The 22899-nt window shown below is 47.4% G+C and overlaps 1 protein-coding gene across 1 annotated transcript in view; it reads left to right on the top strand.

Annotated features, from left to right (window-relative positions):
• The window catches only part of COL9A3 (collagen type IX alpha 3 chain), a 322714-nt gene that overhangs the window by 194006 nt on the left and 105809 nt on the right, over nucleotides 1-22899 (top strand). Inside the window, exons 29-30 of the mRNA XM_069650770.1 lie at nucleotides 20816-20870; nucleotides 21868-22050. Coding sequence (XP_069506871.1) covers nucleotides 20816-20870; nucleotides 21868-22050 — 238 coding nt within the window. The remainder of the gene's footprint in view (nucleotides 1-20815; nucleotides 20871-21867; nucleotides 22051-22899) is intronic.

Here is a 22899-nt window from a genome sequence, read left to right as displayed (position 1 = left end):
GTAGGTTAAGTGTTTGAGGCTGGCTTTGTGCATAGGCTCAAAGAGCGGACCCATGAGCTTTGAGAGCACAACATTAAGATCCCAACCTAGTGGAGGGTTAGAAACGGAAGGGTATAGTCTCTTTACTCCCTCCATGAAAGCTTTGATAACAGAAACTTTCCACCCAAGACACCTTGTTCTGCAAAGTTGTGTACGTGGACAGACCCACCAGGTGTACCATGATGGAGTTAAATACTAGGACAGAGTCTAGTAGTTAAAGCATGTAGTGTAGAATGTTGGAAGGTGAACATTGAATTGGATTTAAGGATTGTGATCAGCCCCATATTACAAACCTTTTCCACTTGTTGAAGTAACAGTGTCTGGTGTTGGGTTTCTGTGCCTCCTTTAGGATATCCATACACCTTTGAAGAAGGTCTAAGTGCCCAAAATCTATGACTTCAGGAGCCAGGCTGCCAAGTTCATGAAGTGAGGATGTGGATGGAGTGTTGTCCCTGTGTGCTGGGACAGCATGTTATAGGTGCATGGAAGCTTGATTGGTTTGCACATCGCCAGTTTGAGCAGGTGTGGAAACCATGGTTGTCTTGCCCATATTGGAGCTATCAGGATTTGCGTGGCCTGTTCCTGGTGCATCTTGTGCACTATCCTGCTGGGTAGTGGTGGCAGGAGGGGGGGTGTGGGGGGAGAGCGTAAACAGATTTCCCTGACCAGCTCATCCACAGAGTGTTCCCCTTAGATTGTGGTTGGGGAAACCTGGATGCAAAGTCTGGGCATTCTGCGTTTTGGCTTGTGGCGAACAAGTCTAAAGGAGGATAACCCCAAAGGGAAAAGATTTTGTCTAGAATATGTCTGTTAAGTTGCTATTCGTGCTCCTAGGGTAGAGGATTTCTGATCAGAGTGTCTTCTAGAGCATTGTGTTCCCCTGGAATGTGTTGAGAGACAAGGAACATGTTCCGCTTGAGCGCCCACTTACAAAGATAGCTTGGACAGACTTGGAGAGTGTGTGCCTCCCATCTTGTTTAGGTAAATCATGCCATTGGTGCTGTCTGTGAGCACTTGCACTGTCTGACTTACTAGATGCTGCTGAAAAGCTTGCAGAGTCTTGAGAACTGCCAGAGGTTCTAGGAGGTTGATGTGGCTTTGGGCTGTGGTGTGTGTCCACTGGCTGTGAGCTGTGTGGTGAAGGTAATGGGTTCCCCATCCAGAAAGGGAGTCATCTGTAGTTAGTATCGCTTGAATTGGTGGATTGCAAAAGGGTTTTCCTTTTAAGAAGTTGTCTTTGGACCACCAGCGAAGAGCCTGTACCAGGGTTAGCGAAACAGCCACTAGATCGTCCCACTGACCGTTTGCCTGAGACCATTGTTTTACTAACCACTCCTGCATAGGGCGCATGCACAGCCATGCGCGCGGAACTAGGTAGATGCATGAGGCCATCATCCCGAGCAGGCGCATTGCCTTGCGTACAGTGATTTGGCAACTGGCTAGATAGTGAGATATTTGCAACAGCACGTTCTGAACTATTTCATTTGAGGAAAACACTAATCCCTCCCTTGTTTTTATGATTGCTCCCAGGAATTGTTTTGTTTGACTGCAAACAAGACTTGATTTTTTCTCGTTTATGGATAATCCCAACTGGAACTGGAATTGATTATTCTTTGGGTGTTGTGTATGCAAATTTGAGGAGATTCCCCTGTTATCAGCCAGTCGTCCAGATAAGGGAACAATGGGATTGACTCTGTGCATAAGTGTGCCGCCACTACTGAAGTACCTTTGTGAATACCCTTGGAGCTGAGGCTATGCCGAAGGGGAGCACTTTGAATTTGTAGTGCTCTCCTGCTATTTAGAAGGTATTTTCTGTGCGCTGGGAACATTGAAATATTAAAGTATGCATCTTTCATATTCAATGTTGTTATGGACTCCTGCTGCTTTAGAAGGGGAATTACTTCCTGAAGCATTGTCATGCAAAACCTTTCTGGCTTGACATACGAGTTTGCTGGTCGCAGGTCTAGTACTGGGTGCATAATTTGGTCTTTCTTTGGCACAAGGAAGTACATGGAATAAATACCCTTGTTTACCTGGTTTGCTGGGATGATTTCTATGGAGTCCTTTTCCAGAAGAGATTTCACTTCCACAGAACCGTCTTGTGTTAAAAGACTCCCTTTGCACAAACGTTTTGTTGGACAGTTGCCCAAGAGATTTCAGAGCTTCATATTCTTCTATGGCACTTGTAAGGGCATCCTCGATTGCCTTACGAACAGGGAATTCTGTTCAATGGACATGTTGAGCAACATGGCCTGTGTTTCAAGCTTAAAGCCTGACTGCCTTAACTAGGCGTGGCGCTTAATCAACGTGCCTTTGGCTATGATGCGACCTGCATTGTCAGCGGCATCCAGGTTGTTTTTTTAGAATGCAGTTGGCTACCTGCTTACTTTCAGACACAGTCTTTAGGAACTGTGACTTGAGAGGCTCTGGAACTGCCTCAACGTGTTGTAGTTCATCTGACCTATGACCAAGAGGGTGGTATTATTGTCTATTCTTGCTTGGTAGGCAGCCGAGGAAGCCACCTTTCTGCCAAAGGTGTATATTTTCTTGCTTTCCTTATCTATTGGGGCCTCAGCAGAGGCTACATGTGTAGTGGTCACAAACAAGGAGTCGGGTTTCAACTGACCTCTGATGTACAGAGGTTCGCTAGGGGCCGGCCTGAACACTTTCTCAATGCAAGAGCTGACTGCCCTCATAAGGTTTGGTGTCAGAAGAGAAGGGTGAATGGGCCTTTGAATAGGTTGCAGGAGGGGAATAAACTGTGTAGGAGACCTCTTGTCTCCAAGAATGTCCGCCACAAAGTCTTTGTCATCTTGGGCCTCCTGGGTGTCTATTTTAAAATGTTTGGTGGCCTTGAGTAGCTCATTATACTGGAGCTGATTATCGACTGGGGAGTCAGCTACTGGCTGATCTTGATGGTCTGGTGACTGGATGATGTAGACATGGTCTTCGTTGTAAAATTGGTCTTGGAAATGCTGGTCCCCTTGATCTCCCTGAGATCCTCGATCTTGCGAACCAGAGGGGTCTGGGCATGGGTAGAGGTGCTGGGCTTTAAGGTGTCTAGACGTGGCCTTTTGGCAGCTGGTTGATCACTAGCTACTTCATTTTGTGTAGGGCCCTGAAGGTTTGAAAGTTCTTCAGGATGCTGGTCCATGAAGTCCACAAAGAAGGCCATTCTCCTCATAACCCTGTCAAAGGTCTCTGGGGTGCACTCAGTTGACCTGGGAAATCCTGAGATTGCAGGAGTGTCCTGTAAGGGTGGTGTAGGGGTGTCCTGTAAGGGTTGAGGCTCCTTGTGATGTATGGCCCCTGAAAGAGCGTCGTTAAGAGTAGGAAAGGCTGCTATCTTGGGAGGTAGAAGGCTTGGACGGTAGGGGCATCCAAGATTTTAACAAAGTTTCTCACCATAGTGACTACCTTACTCCTAGTCCACAGTCCCCTTTCCTCCATACTTTTTGGGACATTCCGTCCCGTGGGACGGGACTGGAGCACTTTTGTAAAAAAGCATCAAATTGAAAAATGTGTCCTTCTTCTCTTTTTATGCGGGGTACCGCACGCGGCCGTAACCCTGCCCTCCTGAGCTCTGCCCAGCGCATCGCCCTTCAGTCCTTTTCTATCGCTAGGTCTGAGACCATTTAAGCAATAACAGAGGATACTTATTAGAGAGGACGGCGGGCGGGCGTATGGAGGAAAGGGGACTATGGACTAGGAGTAAGGTAGTCACTAAGGTACCTTTGTTATACTCCTACATCCCGTCCCCTTTCCTCCATACTTTTGGGAGATTACCAAGCACTCCTTACCGAATAACGGGTGGATAGAACTCCTTTACTGAAAGAGGTTTTGAGAACAGCTTGCCCGAACTGAGCATCAGCCCTGGAGCCCAGGTCTAAGCAGTAATGTTTCACAAAAGCTGGTGGGAAAGCCCACATAGCTGCTTTGGCAACGGTTCGATGTGTTTACAGAGCAACCAATAGGTAGGAGGCAATGAGGGGAAAGCATAAGCTTTCCTGGTGACCCACGAGCTGCAAAGAGGACCACCTCTGGCGTGCCCCAATGCTGGAAAAGTTGGAGATGATATTGCTGTTCATCTCACACTCGTAACCGATGCCGACTGGTGCCTGAATTAATCTGCTGTCATATTGAGGTGACCCGGGATATGTGGAGCCTGGAGCCAAACAATATACTGGATGGCCCAGCCCAAATTTGCATGATAATATCCACGAGGAGAGGAGAGTCTGCGTCGCCCTGCTTGTTGATGTAAGGGAGGTATTCAAAAAGGCTGCTGTGGCCCGCAGAGGTTGGGCCGCCATTATCACACACCAGGGGTGAACTGCGTCACAGGAGCAAGTAAAGCAATAGTGTCCCCAGGGGAGTCAGGGGCCTTGCGTACCATCCTAGCCTTGAACAAAGAATCTCGGCAGAGCCAGTACTGGCAGATCTAGAGTGTTTACTAGAAACGTCAGGGACTTCCCCAGAATTAGCCTCTAGTGGAGGATCCTCGGCAGAGCCGGTACTGGAAGGGCCGTGGTACGCGACCGTCAACAGAACTGGTATCACAACGCCCTTGCGCGCGGAAAGGCTTAGGGATATAGCTTGCAGCCAGGACCCTCGATGAGGGACTGTCAATTCTGTTGGTGACCGATTTAGCCCCGAGCAGGGGAACTTCAGGTTTATCCCTAGTCTTATAGCCACCTCGAGAGGGGCCTCGAGCCAAGACTCAGTACAGTTAGCTCCAGATGGACAAGCCTCATGGCGAACCCTGGTATCCAAAGCCACAGCAGATCTGGGGTCAGCCTTAGCCCCAAATGGGGAACGTTGGAAGAAGATCTGGTATTGGGAGACCGATGCAGGACCCCTTAGAGTAGTTTCTGGTGCGTCTCGCTGAGCCAAGACCAAAAAGAGTACCCGAATCTGAAGTGTTCTGCCCCCACGGAGAACCGCAGATATTTCATATGTGGGCTCCAGAGAACCGCAAATATTTCATATGCAAGCTCCAAGTCAGAATGTGCATTTAAGCATCCTGGAAGGCCACCACACTGAGTCAATCACCCTTCCCAAGAGAGACTTTATTTGGCAAGGCCGTGATCAACTTGAATTTATCTCGGATAGATCGAAGATAGTGAGCAGGGCAGCTTGGTTGAGCACTGTGAAAGGACAGCAGTACTAGCCCCTCCCTTGCTCCATGAGGGGAACAGTCTGTCAGAAGACAGATTTGCAGGGTGGGGTAGGAGGAAAGGGCAAGTGAAAACCCGCCTAACCGATGGACAAACCCCACCAGTCTTCGTGATGGTTTGCCACGCCTCCAGATGAGACGAGATTCGTCTTCCCAACAAAGTGTAGTGTGACCGACAAAAAATATCATTTGGTGATTTGCCAGCAGGGAGATTACCTGTCCCTATAGAGGAGGCTGATGACCGAGAGAAAAACCAACCACCTTGCTGCAGCCGCTGAAGGCAGGAGTTTCAGATGGCGCGCACAGCGATCCTGAAACCCCTGACCCCAGAGAAGGACCGAGTCTGGGACCCTGACCACTGTGTACAAGGGGCCTTAGCTGAAGCTGTCGCCAGGGACGACAAAACGGGTCTTTGGTGTCCACATAGCGTGGAAAAACTGTTCAGCCCCAAAAGGAACGCTCCCAGCCCTAGTCGTCATGAACGTTGGTGTAAGGGAGGTATCCAAAATGGCTGCCGTGGACCAATGAGGTTGGGCCGCCATTTAGTCAACACCTGAAGAGAACTGCGTCATAGGAGAAAATGAGGCAACTGGCCCCTCAGGGGAGTCAGGAGACTTAAGAAACACTTAGACTTGAAACAAGGATCCTCGGCCGAGCCGGTGCTGGCAGATCTAGGATGTTTAGTGGACAACCTAGGAACTGACCCAGAATTAGCCTCAAATGGAGGAACCTCGGCAGAGCCGGTACTGGAAGGCCTGTTGCTGATCACCTTTTTTGCCGCCTTGACAGAATCGGTATCACCAGGGGTGCTTGCAGCCTTTGCTGCTGCCTCAGCGGCCGTGTCGTGCCTTGGAAGCAGGGATACTCTCTGCGCCGTAGGAGCCACCCTCATCGGGTCGGCACCTACTGGTCGACGAGGACTTTGGCTGCGTCGGTTGAGCCTGCTTGGGCAATGCGGCCTTCTTCTCTTCCTCTGGCTTGGGCTTTTCTGATTTGTCCAGTAACTTGGCCGGGGTGGATGACTTCCTCTTTGAGGAGGAGCTTGATGGCAGGCTGGCTATAGAGGCAGACAACGATGGTGATTGCGGCCTATCCAATCTGGGACCTGCATCAGCGGCGAACCCGGTGGAATCGGACTTGCGGTTCTTGGCAAGAGTTTCTTCATGGCTGGATGCAGCTCTGTGGTTTTTGGCACCCTTTTCAGGTGGCAGAAGACAGAATATTAGCAATTGGATTTGCGTCGCTAATCTGGTCCAGCACTCTGGTGAGGGGACTTCATGGACTGGAATAAAGTCTCTTGGAGGTCCCGAAGTATACCACCAAAGTTTCTGCTCGATTCGGAATTTGGAAGACAATGCACTGCACAATGGCTCGAGGTCCCAGGGTATTGGGGTATTGCAGCCCTGCACGTTTGCACCACGACATGGGATGGCTCGAAATGCTGGTCTTCTTGAGTCTAGTGGAGCTCACCAGGCTCGGGGTTGGGATCGTCGTTTTCGGAGTCGCCAGGTTGCTTAGAAGGAAAGGTAACAGCGGCCCTGGTTACACAGCAGGCTCTCCAGTCACTGAAAATCGTCTCAGCCGCGTTTTCCTCATCTTCCTCTTCAGATTCAGCTTCAGTGGTCGACTACCTCTTGAGCTTCCAGGATAAGACTTTTATGCAAGAACCCAGCCAATCAAACAGACGTGCAACTTTCACGTGGGGAGTTGGCAGGCCTTTCAGGACAGATAGCTGTCCAGTTTGAATTGTATTCTCGCAGGCAGGCTGGAAGACAAAGGGCTGCAGAGTTTTGGACTCCTCCCTAGCTTCCTGCCTTCACAGACAGTCTGGAGCCTGAGCAGGTGTAAAGACTGGTGGGGGTTATCTGTACTTCTGCCCTCTATATGGTAGGGTAAAGGCACAGAACACCCCAGCCAGGGCTCTCAATTTGGTAGCAACGGATGAGTAGCCAGGCTTAAGCTTTCAGGAGGTGATGCAGGCTGGTTTTTAAGTACAGTGATTCCCCAAAGCCCCCAAAAAGGTATGTCCACACACTATGTTAGGTGAAAACACCGCTTCTTTATATGAAATAAGATTCAGGAATATATATACATTTAAATAATAACACTTTGTACAAAGAAATACGTAGAATGGCAAATATATACACTCTATGTGGTGCCACACAATACTTAAATTCAGTATTAGATGCACTAACTGCAGACCGTTTTAAATAGGCATGTGAATTCTTAAGTGAGGTGTATCAGCATAGAATAGGGAAGAAAGGCAGGTTAGTGGTGAACAGTGGCAGAATGCTTTATTTAGACTGGATATACAATTCTGGGCAACCTGTAAGGGAAAAGTTCGGGAGGGTTTCAGAATATCACAGTTTTCAAACTTTCGGTTTTTCAGTGCTGCAGCCACAGCACGGACCTCTGGATGGCTTCTGGCGACCTGGACTCGACGGACCTTCACCAAGTCTGGACCCTCGAGACGTCTTTGTTAGATTCTGATGGTGGGAAACCCATCGACGGACCTTCCTCGGCACTCGGCGACTCTGGACTCTCTCCAGCGGGAAAAAGTGGTCAGTGATGATGGCAAGGATGTCCCTTGAAATTTTCTTAGGCAGTTTGGAAGTTTTGCAGCTCCGGGTGTCCAGCAGCACTATGCCAGGGTACCCCCTCTTCTGGGCGGTAGACAGCAATGGCTTCCAGCGGTCACAAAACACACCTATGCACCCTGTGTGACACCCAGAGGCATTGCTTCGGGGGGGGGGCTGAGGGGGCTATAGCCCCAGGTCCTTTGGTTGTAGCCCTGGATAGAAGCTTTGGGGATAAAACCAAAAGGCTAGCTAGCCCCGAGTCCCAACAGTCCCAACATTAGCATAGCCCCAGATCTTTTGCAGACTTACAAACACCCCTGGTGACACCAATGTACTTCTTCGACTCAAGATGTCCAGACACTCCTCTTCAGGACTCACGAAGACCCCTTCTCCAGTCAGCAGGCACACAGGACTGGCTTCCAGTGTACTTCTGATGAAGAGTTGCAGTTTGCACAATGGTCCCTCGTAGCTCGAGGAGATGTCTCCTTTGCAGGTCCTCTCTGGATCAGTCTTTGGAAGAACACAGCAGCTTTTGGATTACACAAAGAAAATGCAGCAGCAGACTTCTCCTCCAGCTGGGCTTCAAGGAACAGCTTTTTCTTGCTTCAGCTTCGACTTCAGCTTCTGAAGAAATTGGTAAGTGAGAGGTCCCCAGATATACACACCTGTTCCCCATTGACTCTGGCTGAGCCAGGCTCAGTCAGCCAGTCACGCAGATGGGCATTCATGCAGGTAGGCAGCCAATCAAGGACCTGGCCAATCCTGCTGCAGTCTCTAACTCTCCTGTTCCCTCTCATGCCCTCTGCATGGCCTTGGCCTCTACTTTCACTACTAAAACTCAGGACATCCTGTCCACCTTCTCTTCCTCTACCTCCTCCTTTACCACTTCTGGCCCGTCTGAGGCTGTCTCTCCTCCTCCTTTCTCCTCCTTTCCCCTGTTCACCCCAGACAATGTTTCTAGATAAGTCAGGTCTATGAAAGTCTCATCAAAGCAGGTTCACCCCTGCTCATCCAGAACTATCAAGGACCACATTGACACCCTTGCTCCAGATTCTGCCCATTTCTGCAATCACTGCTTTGCCACTGGAACTTTCCCCTCCCCCTTAAGCACTCTCTTGTGAACCCCCTTCTAAAGAAGCCCCCGGCCGATCCTTCCTCTCAAGCTAACTATAGCCCGATCTCCATCACTCCTTTCCTGGGTAAACTCTTGGAAAAGCTGGCCACCTCCCAGCTTAACCTACATACTGAATCTCTTGGTTGCCTCCATGACTACCAATTTGGCTTCAGAGCTGCCAGAAGCACGGAAACTACTCTCCTGAAATCCTGTGAAGACTTGCTCTCCAATCTTGGCTCTAATCTCCCTTCTGCCTTCCTTCTACTAGATCTATCCTCTGCTTTTGACATGGTCATCTATGTCATCCTGCTCAATCGTCTCTGGGACAACCTTAGTATTACTGATCGTGCACTGGCCTGGTTGACCTCTTTTCTCACCGACCGACCCACTCAGGTCCAACTGGGGTCTTTCCTCTCTTCTATCCCTCAAACTACTTGTGGTGTTCCCCAGGGGTCTAACCTCTCTCCCTTGCTCTTCAACCATTACCTGGCACCTCTTGCCCACGATCCCTACTTTCTTCTCCAATTTTCAATGTTATGCGGATGACACTCAGCTCTCTTTCAGGCTCCCCTCAGCCACCTCTGCTTCTTCTCTCATACCACACTGTCTGGCAGCAATTTAGGAATGGAGCGCCGCCAATGATCTCTCTCTTAATGCCAGTAAGACTGAGATCCTCCTCATTGGGACACCCACTCCCTCCTTTCCTCTCTCTCTGCCTGCCCACTCTTGGCCCTCTTCCTGTGAGGCTAAGAACCTTGGTGTCATCTTTGACTCCACCCTCTCCTTCTCTCCTCACATCCCTGACGTCTGTAAGAGGTCAAACTATCAGCTGCACCTCCCCAGAGGTATTCTTCCTTTTCTCACTTTCCCCCAGAAGCTCACTGTCTCTAGAGCACTGGTCCTCTCTAGGCTGGACTATTGCAACAGCCTCTTTCTAAATCTTCCTGCCTCTACTCTTCGACCTTTACAACTTATCCAGAACAGGACTACAAGACTTGTCCTTGGCCTCAAGCCCAGGAATCGTATCTCTCCAGCTCTGAAATCTCTTGACTGGTTCCCCGTGGCTGCAAGTACCAACTTCAAGACCCTCTACATCGCCCACAAGGCTTTCTGGGGCCTGGGTCAGATCTACCTCCAACTTTCTCTTCCAAAACATCTTCGTTCTCAAGCTCTCTGCTCATCCACCTCCAACTCTCTGAGGGTCAGATGCTTCTCTAAGCAGAGAGTTGGGGCCTCCCTCTGCAACAGCCTCACTGCCTCTCTCAAACTTGAGTAGAACCACCCCCAGTTCCGGAAGCAACTCAAGACCTTCCTTTTTCACCTCCTCTACCCTGCTGATGCAACGGACTGCTCCGCGCACTGGTCACCTGGTCACCCTCTGAACTTGGGCCCAGGCTCCTGCATGTCCAGTGCCCTCGCACTGCCTCCGGGCTCCACAGCACTTAAGGGTCTGTATCTGCAACTCTACAACCTCTTCTCTGCACTTATGAGCCACCCGCTGGCTGCACTTGTGAGTTAACTGCACTTCCCCTTCCTCTCCCCCCTGGCACTTCTCCCCTTCCCTCTTCCCCGCACTTGTGCGATCTGAATGACACAAGACCTAGTAAGATCGTTGTTTTGTCCTCCCTTGTTTCCCCCTCCTTGTCTTGTCGCGCCTAGAAACACTTGTGTACAGGCGCGTTATAAATGCCACATCATATCATATCATATATCATAATCAGGTTCACGTGCATTCAGGCGATTCTCTCCACCCAGACCCCCATAACAAAGAATGTGGATTGGGGTAAGTACCCAGCATTTCAGCACACTACATTGCATGCATGTCAGTGTCAGTCAGGGCTGTCTCATTAATTGTGTCAAACACAAAGAAATCAGACACCCATAACATAGAATGTGAGTTCACTTCAGACTCCATTCATAGAGGTTCCACCCCTAGGGTGTACCCACAACACGCAGCCCCTGGGAAGGCTCCTGTCAGTCTGACAGGAGGCAGTCCCAGGGCCATTTATGGTATTTCCACCCAACAGCCAGTCAGGAGGAAAGGGAAGAGAGGCATATGTGGTGTTTCCACCAAACAGCCACTCAGGAGGAAGGGAACAGAGACAGTGCTTCCCAGGACTTTGGGAAACAAGATAAAAGGCAACGGAAACAAAGAGGTGACAGGGGCCTTCTTGCCTTCTATCAGAATCCATTGATTCCTATGGCAGGGCGTGGGTGTCCCAAAATGGAGGACAATCAGAGCCACTGCCAAGTCAGCATGTAGGTGCCACCAGCCCAAACCCTGCTCTGTGGGAACACACTGGTGCCCCAAAAGACACATAAGGGGTACAAGAGTGTACCCCCACCCATGGGTGAGATAAGAATATCCTATGGGTGTTGTTCACCAAAAGATAAACATGAAGAGCTGCACTGCCACAGGTCCAGACAGGACTTCAGTGGCAGAAAGCATAGAGAAAACGCACAGAGAAGTGGTACGGCAAGGACTAAGAGGCCCTGTCCCTCCATAAGGCATTTCCAACATCACAGCAGGCTTGACCGAGGTCTCCCGCCGAGGATACAAATCACACAAAGGACTTTCCCGCCTTGGAGGCCAGAGGAAGATATAGGAAGGGAAAAGAAGCGCGAAAATGGTAAAAAATGACAGGGGCCATTTAGGTAAAATGAGCACCCATGGGTACGTTTACAGCAGCTGTGAAAGCAGCCCGCGGTAAAGGTGCACCGAATTCCTAAAAAGGTTCACTGCCACCAGCAATTTAAGGTAAGATTGTCCCTGTAACAGAATTGTTACAGTGCTAGTGAGAAAAGGGATACATTGGGGGTCATTACGAGATTGGTGGTAGTCATGGCGCCATTTGCGCCATGACTGCCACCAATAATGGGTCCGGCACCGGTGTTGTTCAGTGGGGATTTACCGGTTTAGTCCGACCCTGGCGGGACCGGTAAGTCCCCATTGAACAAGCCATTCCCCATTCCCATTTGAGCCCCCATAGGGCTCAATGGGAATGGGGAGGGCGCTAATAACGGGCTCGCCAATGGCAAGCCCGTTATTAGCGCCCTGGTCCCTTAGCAGGACACGTAAGGGACGTGTTGTCAGACCACTCATTCCTTACGGTTCCCTCCAAGGGACCTCGGAATAGGGCGGTAGGGTAGTCTCCTTACCGGTGCCCGGTATCCCTTACCGCCCTACTCGGAATGAGGCCCATTGTATCTCCCCAGCACTTCACATAAGGTGGGATGTGCTGGTATTACCTAACAAAATGCAGAAGGGACAGAAGAACAAGTTACTTACTAACTGTAACGTTCTTTCGACTGGATGTTCCTCCCACATATTCCTCATCTTGTGATAATTCGTTATCTCCAGCTTCGCTGCTTCGGAAAAAAAAATTATCGGCAGAGGGCGCTGTGCTCGAGGTCATGGCGTTGATTGTCCCTCGACATACTCCGTACTCTGCCGACGTCACCGATGGTATAAATAGCTCGAGCCGCGCCCGTTGCTTCAGTTCTGTTTTTTCGATGAAATATATATATATAGGAGGAACACCCAGGCGTGTCCCATGACCGATACATTCTTCGTGAGAGGAAAGTGTAAGGATCATAAACTGTACTGTGGGGTAGGATGGGAGGGTCGATGAGGAATACGTGGGAGGAACATCCAATCGAAAGAACGTTACAGTTGGTAAGTAACTTGTTCTTCGAATGGATTGTGTCCTCCCACGTATTCCTCATCTTGTGATAGGCTCCCATAGCAGTATCAATTTTTTGAGGCGGGAGTACTAATTTCAGTTTTTGTGGACAGAATGCAGAACTGCCTTGGCAAATAAACCCTCGTTAGAGGAGGCAGTATCCAAACAATAATGTTTAACAAAAGTATGCATTGTTTTCCAGGTTGCAGCTGCACAAATATCTGCTGCTGGGACTCCCCTCTTTAGAGCCGCAGAAGTAGCCATTCCCCTTGTAGAATGAGCTCGAAGCCCATCTGGTGGTTCTTTTCCCGCTAATCTGTAGCATTCAACTATGGCTAATATGATCCAGTGGGAAATGGTCTGTTTTGTTACAGATAAGCCTAATTTATGACCAGTATAACCCACAAATAGTTGGTCATCTTATCTCAATTTAGCCATCCTTGAGATGTAAAAACTAAGAGCCCTCTTGGGATCTAATCTGTGTAATCTCTCATCTTCTTTGCCCAGATGAGGAGGAGGATAAAAGGTTGGTAGTACTATTTTTTGTGACAAATGGAAGTCCGAGACTACTTTTGGCAAGAACGAAGGTTTAACTTTAAGGACTACCTTATCTTTATAAAAAATAGTATATGGTGGTTTGCATGAGAGAGCCTGAAGTTCGCTAACCCTGCGGGCTGATGATAGGGCCACAAGGAAGACAGTTTTTAGAGTCAAAAGCCTCAATGGACATGAGTGCAGAGGCTCAAAAGGTATGCAAGTCAAGAATTTTAATACTAAATTTAAGTCCCAAGTTGGTACATGAAAAGGTACTGGAGGGTATACATTAGTAAGCCCCTTTAAGAATTGAATTATTAACGGTATTTTGAAATATGAAACCTCTTCCGAGGAGCGCTTGAAAATGAATCATTAAGCCTGACTAAGCTCGAAACGAGAGCGGAACGCGTGGCGAAGTTCACCCTGGAGGAATAAGACGCCCAGTGGAAGAGCTGCAGAGCAGGTTTCAACACCACGAGGTTGAGTGTCGAAGGAAGTGACTCCAATCTGAAATTACTTCACGATACGAGTCGGAGGCACAGAACTCTGAAGCTCCACCCACTGTCAAAGGGGTACTTGTTATAGATTAGGGGAATATAGAAGATACCCTACAATTTCATCTCCGTGGTCCACAACCATTTTTTCGGCCACAGATTTGGCTTTTCATACGAAAAAGGGTGAAGACGCTAAGCTTTTAGTAAATCATCACTGTCCTGAAGATGGCCCAACACTAACCATTTAGACCACCGTGAACAACGATGGGACTATTGAAAGGGGCCGAAACATATGTCGACCTATAGAAAATTCAATTGTGTTTTTTCTAATTGTTATACATATTAACAACAACTAATATGTCCGAGGAAATTGTTAATTGCCGCACCCAATTGTCACAGAATGATTGCACTGATATGAATGGTATGAGTGAGATATGACAAAGCCCATCAGTATATATTTTTCTACAAAAATTCTTTTATCAGTACCTATTAAAGAGATTTATTTATATATATTTGTCACGGTTCTGTTTAAAAACTGTCTCTCCCTCAAGGTTACTGCTGTTGATTCACACACCAGTCTCCTAGCACCTGCACCTGTTGTGTCGTCAGACCTTAGAGAGAGGGGTAGTCAGTCTGTTACTCTGTTTCTTTTCTGCGCTTGAAAATGGACAGCGCAGCAAGGTATCCTTTGATTGTTCCTATCTGGAGCCCCAGATTAGCTAGATGTAGTGAAAAGAGAGCACCATTGGGGTGCCACACTGAAAAGGGTCCACATCCTTGTCTTTGCACCAGTTACTAAACCTGTTCCAGCGACATTGGTACAAAGATTTTGTTGCTGGTCGAAAGCAAGATTTCTACTACGTCATCCGGAAGATCCCAATCCTTGTATCTCAACCTCTCAGAAACCATGCGTGAAGGTTGAGTGTCTTGACCTCTGGATGGAGAACCCGACCTTCCTCTTGCGAGAGAAGATCCTCTCTTTGCAGAAGACATATTGGAGGGCAGATGGACATGTCTAGAAGGTCCGGGTACCACGTCCTCCTGGCCCAATCCGGGGAAATTAGGATCATGGTTTTCCTGAACTTTCTCAACCTCCTGATTACTTGAGGAATCACGGGGACTGGGGGAAACGCATACAGCAGTGGAAACTTCCACTCCACTACGAATGCGTCTCCCAGAGCTCCTCTTTGAGGAAATTCCCTTGAGCAGTACTGATCGCACTTCCGGTTGATCGCTGTGGCGAACAGATCCACTTGAGGGGTTCCCCAAAGGGCGAAGATCTCCAGAAGGACTTCCTGGGCCAGCTCCCACTCCTTTTGAGACCGTGCTCTGCCTGCTCAGAGCGTCTGCCGCCGTGTTCTTCTCTCCGGCTAGGTGAATTGTCGATAGAGAGATTCCTTCTCGTATTGCCCAGAACCAGAGCTGCATTGCTTCTCTGCACATTGGCAGTGACCCTACTCCTCCTCTTTTGTTGAGGTAGTAAATGGCCACCGTGTTGTCCGTCATTATCAGGACATTCTTTCCCTGTATAGAGGGCAGAAAGGCCTTCAGAGCTAGTCTGATTGCCCTCAGCTCAAACAGGTTGATGTGTAGTTTGGACTCCGATGGAGACCAACGACCGCTGATTGTCAGATCGTTGGTGTGTGCTCCCCACCCCGTGAGTGAGGCATCCGTCACTACTGTTATCTCCGGCCATGGTTGCCAAAAAGACTCTCCCTTGAGAATGTTGTTGCTGCAAGCCCACCATAGAAGATCCTGAGCAACTGCGCTCGGGACTTGCAGAAGATCTGACATATTCCCTGAGAACTGGGACCACTGAGTTCTGAGTGCCCATTGAAGGGATCTCATTCTCAACCTGGCCTCTGGTACTAGGAAAATGCAGGATGCCATGAGGCCGAGCAAACTGAGAAAATCGAAGGCCGGTAGACGTTGGGCATTCTGGAATTTTGTTACCATCTGCTGGATGTGGAGAGCTCTCACTTCGGGAGGCGAGGCTTTTCCCGAGGAAGTGTCCAAGATTGCTCCGATAAGCTGGAGCTTCTGGGATGGTATCATGTGGGACTTCTTGAAATTGAGGGAGAAGCCCAATTTGTGGAGGAAGTGGCAGGTGATCGAAAGATGTTCCTGAGCTTGTTCTGGTGAACTTGCCCTGATCAACCAGTCATCCAGGTAGGGATATACGTGAATACCTCCTCTCCTGAGACTTGCTGCCACAACTGCCAACAGTTTGGTGAAAACCCTCGGGGCGGAGGTCAACCCGAATGGCAGAACTCGAAACTGATAATGAGAATTGCCAATCGTGAACCTCAGGTACTTTCTGTGCTTTGGATGGATTGGCACATGAAAGTAAGCATCCTGAAGATCCAATGATACCAACCAATCTTGGAGTTGGAGAGCCTGAAGGATCTGAGAAAGAGTCACCATCTTGAACTTGTCCTTCCTGAGGAACTTGTTCAAGTTTCTCAAGTCCAAGATGGGTCTCAGTCCTCCGTCATTTTTTGGGATGAGAAAATATGGGGAGTACCAACCCCTGTTCCTCTCCGCTGCAGGTACCGGTTCTATGGCACATTTCTCTAGGAGGGTTAAAATTTCCTGCAACAGGAGCGGATCTGGAAATTTGGCGGAGTTGGATCCCGGTGGATGATTCTGAGGCCTTTTTAGAAAGGGGAGACAGTAACCTTGGGCTACTGTTTCCAGTGCCCAAGCATCTGAGGTAATGCCCCGCCATTCCTTCAGATGTTGAGAGATCCTGCCTCCCACTGGTGTTTTGTGTAACAAGGTCTCAGAGGGATTTGGAGGCGGCTGCAGGAGTGGCTGAGGGTACAGATGCCGCTCCTGAGGCTGATTTTGCACCTCTTCCTCATGCTCCACGAGGGAAGTTTCTTTTGCCCCTTTGAGAAGCCTGTCCTCTTTCTCTACCAAAAGAGGAGTAGTATCGAAAAGAACGACCCCTCCAGGAAGATGAGCCGGAATAGGGTTTTAGAGGCTGGCGAAAAGAGGCGCTAAGTGATTTAGCTGCCGCTTTTGAGGTCTGAAGTTTTTCTAGGCTTTCATCAGCCTTTCTGCCAAAGAGCCTCGAGCCATCAAAGGGCATGTTGAGAAGTCTGGCTTGCACATCCGGTGCAAACCCCGACTTCCTCAACCACGCAAATCTGCGTAGCACAACGATTGCAGCCATGGATCTGCTGATACAATCAGCAGTATCCAGTCCAGACTGGAGACATTCCCCCATTGCCTCCTTCCCGTTTTTGACTATATTCAGGAAGCCTTCCCTTTCCTCGCCTTCCGGAATATGATCAGCCGCCACTGAAATACAGTCCCACAGGGTACGGGTAAACCTGGCTAGGGTACAGGTGACATTTGCCAACTTAAGTGCCATACTGCCTGACGTGAAAACTTTACGTGCCCAGGCATCAATTTTCTTATCGTCTCTATCTGGGGGGATAATTGGATAAGCAGTTTGTTTTGAAGTAGATGCTGGCTGAATGACTAAACTCTCTGGAGTCGGATGTTTATTCAAATATTCAGGATCCGTTCCAGCCGGTCTATATTTTCTTGGAAAAGTGCTATCTGCAGCAGCAATAGTTTCTGGCTTCTCCCAGTTTTTCTCCACAGTCCTTTGGAGGGCTCTGTGGAAAGGCAGAACAGGATCTTTCTGAGGTCCCTTGACGATTATATCCGTCATGTCATCTTGTTCAAAAATGGGTGAAGTATTACCCCAACCCATATATTCAACTACTCTGGTCATAAGACCCCTGTACCCAGCATCTGCATGCTCTGCAGGATCAGGTTTGGCGAACTCTAATTCTGGGGATGTGTCAACTCCACTGGCAGAATGTAGAGTATCACTCAGGTCTCTCATTCTAGATTCCTGGTCAATAAGTTCCTCAGGAACTTGTCTTGTACCATAAGCAACTCCCAAAGGAGTAACCTCGTCTTCTTCTGAAGCAGACTCTTCATAGATTGCTGACATAGATTTGAAAAAGTCTGACCTGGGTAAAGGAGTGAATCTCCTTTCTTCCTCTTCCATCTGCTTCAAAGGAATTGGCAAATCCCTCGATGTTGTCGAAGGGGTCTTCGAGGATGACTTCGATAATGGCGTTGAGGACGCTTTTGGCTTTGGAGTCGAAATTATCGACATCAAGGGCGTCGACGAAGTTGTCGAAGTGTTCGACGACTTGGGTTTCTTGAATGGCACTGGAGAAGTGCTCGACTCTCGAGGAGTCTTCGACGGTTTTACGTCGACTCGAGGTTTTTTGGATTCCTCAACGCTACCGGTCTTAGCCATGGTAGCCTTGGACTTCCCTTTGTCGTCCAATGGAGCGACTTTAGGGGTATGGCTTTTACGAAGGTCTTTCCAGGGGGCCGGGGCCGCATTCTCGAAAACCTCCATCATCTTTTTGGGGAATGCTTCCCACTTACTGGGAGAATCCGATTTAGTCGGACAACGAATTTCTTCGGTCGACTCTGAAGAAGAAGATGATGATGAGGGAGATCTATGTCTCCTCTTCATTTTTTTCGATGATGACGACGAGTGTCTCGATCTAGGAGTAGATCGAGATCTCTTTGAGTGCCTATGGCGATCCGATTCCTTAGAATCAGTCGCTTTCTTGTGTCTTTTTGACGAAACCTTTTTTGAGGCCTCCCTCCCCACCGACAGTTTACCTCTCCTCTCACGAAGAGCTTTTTCGGTCATAGATTGGCAGGACCCGCAGTGGTCGGTTCGGTGACTGGAACCGAGACACCAGAGACAAATCCGGTGGGGATCGGTGATCGACATCTTAGATCCACAATCTGCATGCTTCTTAAACCCAGTCCTGGGTGTCGAAGGTGTCGAAGATGACGTTTTCTTCACAGAAAATAGAAGGGCACCGTTCTCGATAGCGAAGCGATCGGAAAAACTGAACTGAAGCAACGGGCGCGGCTCGAGCTGTTTATACCATCGATGACATCGACAGAGTACGGAGTAAGTCGAGGGACAATCGACGCCACGACCTCGAGCACAGCGCCCTCTGCCGAGAATTTTATTTTCCGAAGCAGCGAAGCTGGAGATAACGAATTATCACAAGATGAGGAATACGTGGGAGGACACAATCCATTCGAAATATCCTTTCTACCCTTGGGAACTGTAGTTCTCACAAGGTTAGCCAGAGAAGTAAAAGGGAAGCCTAAGGGGCAACCCTGTAACAATAAAAACTAAGGTTAAAATCTTACCTAACACAAAGCACCAGTAAACTGCCCAAATGATATGTCTTCCTTCAGGACAATTACAATATGTCGCACAAAAAGGTTGTAAATCTCCTTATTTTCATGAGCGCTTATTTGACCCAGCAAAAAGCATTTTTTGTAGAATTTCAAATTTACTCACATCATATATAAAGTATGCCGTTGTCATGCAATGAAAAACAGCCAACACTTTTCAGAAATTAGGTTTTGTTGTGACATTTTGAATCTTAAAAGTACATTTGCAAAAACCACAGGCCATATGTTTTAGCCTTGTGCTGAATAGCAGGTATTCCCCACTTTGTTCGACTAATAAGCTGGAAGAATAACAATTTGCTGCATTTTTTTACCGCAAAGAAACATAGATGTGGGTTGGGGTTAAGTATATAAAATGGAAGGTGAGGGAGTGGGTTAGGACGTTGTGCCCCCCCTCTCCTCTGTATTTTGAGATCAAAGAATCAGTAAACAAATTTAGCAAAATATGTTTTGACCAGTTAAAGATGAACAAACTTCATAGATCTGAATTACATTCATGTATGTATCTGTCATCTTCAATTCAAGATGGGGAAAAATAATACTACAATCATACTCTTTTTGATAAACATATTACTACAGGGAGTTTATTTGTCTGAGTAGTTTATTGTGCTTGGTGTACTTTTCAAGTCCTCTCCATTAAACAGAGTATTGTTGAAAGCCAATTTGAGGGTGAGGAGGGTAAAGGTGCAGAGGGCAAATGAGTCATGATGAATCATGTGGAATGTGGGAAGGGAGGTTTCTGGCCTGGAAAGGTTGATTTCACTCCTCCCCACCCCTGTGCTGATTTTGTTATCATTTGAAGACCTGTGAAATTGCTTACTCTCACTGCCTCAAGACCTCACTGGTAAATAGGGTCTACTTCAATAAAACGTCAAGGCAATCCTGCAGCAGAGGCACTTTGCGCTGTCTGTCCCAGAGCCAGTCCACGCTATGATGTTGTTGGAAACTGTGTTCACAGCAATAGACATCCATGCGGTATGTGGTTTGCCTTATGTTTTAAAAATATTAAAAGTATTGCTTACAGATTCTTTTGACAGTCAAAATAATCCTCATATGTGGATTCTGAATTGAGAACATAATGCTGTTTTGGATAAATATGAACACCATAAAAATGAAACCCAAGTTCTCGGGTCGACAATACCGACAACGTTTCATTTTATTATAGCATTGTGTCTGATTTACAACTGTTTACATTCATTTCCAGATTGCATTGTATCTTGAGTTCTTTAGTATGCCACTCAACACAAACATTAGACTCTTGGTGTCTATTTAATTACATTCACTTTATCTTTTGTTTGTTCTACCACACGTATTGTGATATTTGTTTGACACGTTGGCTATTTTGCTTGTTGTATGCTTTGTCCTTCCTCCATTTATGTTCACCCACATGCATATCTTTATGTGTACCATCGTTATTAACAGTCTCCAATTATACAACGTATTGAACACTGTTACATCTATTTTGGCTTAGGACTTCTGTTGTTAGTTATATAATTAGTGAGACAGTGATTTATTTACAAACGGAACCGTAGAGAGAGCTATTTACAACATGCAAAATGGATGCAAAAAGAACCACTCAAGACCTTGCTTAGTGACCCAAAATATGTATTTGCAGAGTCTTATGATGTATTGCTTGGGGCAGGCAGTCCATGCCTAAGCAGCTTTACCCCCCCTCGCCCTGTAGGTCACCCCTATCACTCTTAATTTAGGCCATGTCAAGCACTTAGGCAACGCCCCCTTGCTGAAACCCCCCCCTTTGATTCCTCATCCCACTTAAAGCAGTGAATTCCATCATCGATGAAAGTGTATTTTCAAGGTATCTGAATAAAACAACTACTTTAACTTGAGGAGGATGAATCCGAGAGGTGCGGATTAAGCTGAGACATTGACGTACTTTATAATGCTTACCTTAAATATATGTTTTTATTTTTGGATTTCAGGGCAAATTGGCAAGCGAACAACACATCAGAGAGTTATGTGGGGGCATGATAAACGGTGAGCATGGCTGTTGTGTAAATGTTGGGCTTTTAAGCCTGTCTATGGAAAGGAGCCTGTGTGGTGGTCTCAGTACGAATGCAAGTCATGCACCCCTGTTAGCAGAAGGGCAAATAGCAAAACAGACCTGCACATGCCTTATTCCAAACTCGGGCTGAGTGGTCTCTGGAAAGACGGGGTCAAGAAGCTTACTGTTATTTGGTTGCACCCTCCCTCATTTCTCCCCAAACATCAGTCACTCTGTGTAGCCTTTTCTTTTTTACTGGGGGATATGAGTGACTTGTGGCCTCTGACAGTGTATTTTGTTATTCTATATTCTTCCTTATTTACACCTCGAAAAAACATACTTTAAAGAAAATAAAATAAGCATGGACCTTAGAATCAGAGGTTTCTCCTGGCCTGGTCCCAAAGAGTTTGATAATATGGCTAGGCACAGACGGTCCAATTAGGGGAGTGGGAAGAGGCTTAAACCACTATTCTAGGGCTAAACGTTTAGCAGTGACTGGGGTGCCATAAAAGACAAATGTATCACTAAATGTCAGCATTTTAAGTAGCTGACCCCGTACGTGGTTTGGGGGAGTGGGTGTCAAGGTGCCAAACCAGATAGGCAGGCTTGCAAAACCCAGACATCACTGTGGCTAATATGGAGAGCTTCTCATTGGTAGTCATGTATCAGGTAGGTCCACCCTATATATCAGCAACGCTGACACACTTAATTTGAGCAGAAAGGCGTAGGTGAAACAGCAGAATTTAAGTCTACATCGTGCTCCACGTAAGCAACCATAGTTCAAAATGAGATTTTCACTGTATCGTGATCAGTGCTGTAATTTGAAATGGTCTGATCATTGTAGCTGCCAGTGACACATACACCTTCGGTCTTAATGGAGTACAGCAATTTTTGTTAAATGATGCATGGTTAGGACTACAAACTTTGTTAGTATAAGCAAAATATGTTATGTACACACAACCGAACAATGATCCTTTTCCTTTTTTGAAGATCAAATGGCACAGTTGGCTGCTAACTTGAGAAGACCCTTGGCTCCTGGACTTGTTGGTCGTCCTGGCCCTCCTGGTCCACCAGGCCCTGAAGGTCCACTTGGAAGTATTGGTCATCCGGGCTCTCGTGGTCCCCCGGGATACAGAGGACCAACGGGAGAGCTTGGTGATCCGGGTCCAAGAGGTGAGCGAGGTCCTGTGGGAGTGTAGAGAGTTCATATTTTATCCAGAAAACATGCCTTTATGTAGCCACTTCATCACATGAAAATATATTGGTCTCCTGTAGGCATTATGAGATAAGATGCTGACCTCTGCCAGGTTCCCAGTGCACTACATTTCTATTTTGCCATCACATTTGAGGGAATTTGTGTGGCTTCTGAATGGGATGCTAACTACTGATGGTTGTATACGAATCGTTTGAATACAACTTACCGCAGCCAAATTGACCTTTTTTTTTGTGGCCGAATTGGCTGAAAATATATGCAGGGGGGGACACCCCCGCAGTCCCTCGCCCAATCTACCTACATTATTTATAACCCCAAAACCACCCCCAACATATATATTCGGTCAATTCGGCCGCAAAACAAATGGTCAATTTGGCTGGTCAATTCGGCCGCGGACAGTTTGGGTAATACCACTACTGATAACATAGGTTTTCATGTTGTACATTCTTGCCTATGAAATGTGTACCAGGATGGAGGTAGATTGACAAATTATCAATTTCTATGACACTATCTAAAGTTATATCATATAATATGTAAAATCTCAAGCAATAGAATGCTGCAGCAATCATTTTAACGAGCATAACGGTTTGAATCAGATTCAAGTCTATCTGAACAGTGGGAGTTTGGATCAGCTTGAAAGATTTAAACCATTTGGAATGGAAGCTTGAAATGTTTTGCAACGTTTGAACCAGAAATTCAAGCCGCTGGTATAGATCAGAGTATTTGCCAGTTCAACTAGGATCGAATAAAGCTCTATGGTAATACTGAATTCTGGGATACTGGTAGCTTAGGAAATTATCGAATAGGGC

The sequence above is a fragment of the Ambystoma mexicanum genome, chromosome 3p (assembly GCF_040938575.1).
Source record: "Ambystoma mexicanum isolate Mex_15411 chromosome 3p, UKY_AmexF1_1, whole genome shotgun sequence".
NCBI classification, from domain to species: Eukaryota; Metazoa; Chordata; class Amphibia; order Caudata; family Ambystomatidae; genus Ambystoma; species Ambystoma mexicanum.
This window is presented reverse-complemented; position numbering and strand designations above follow the sequence as displayed.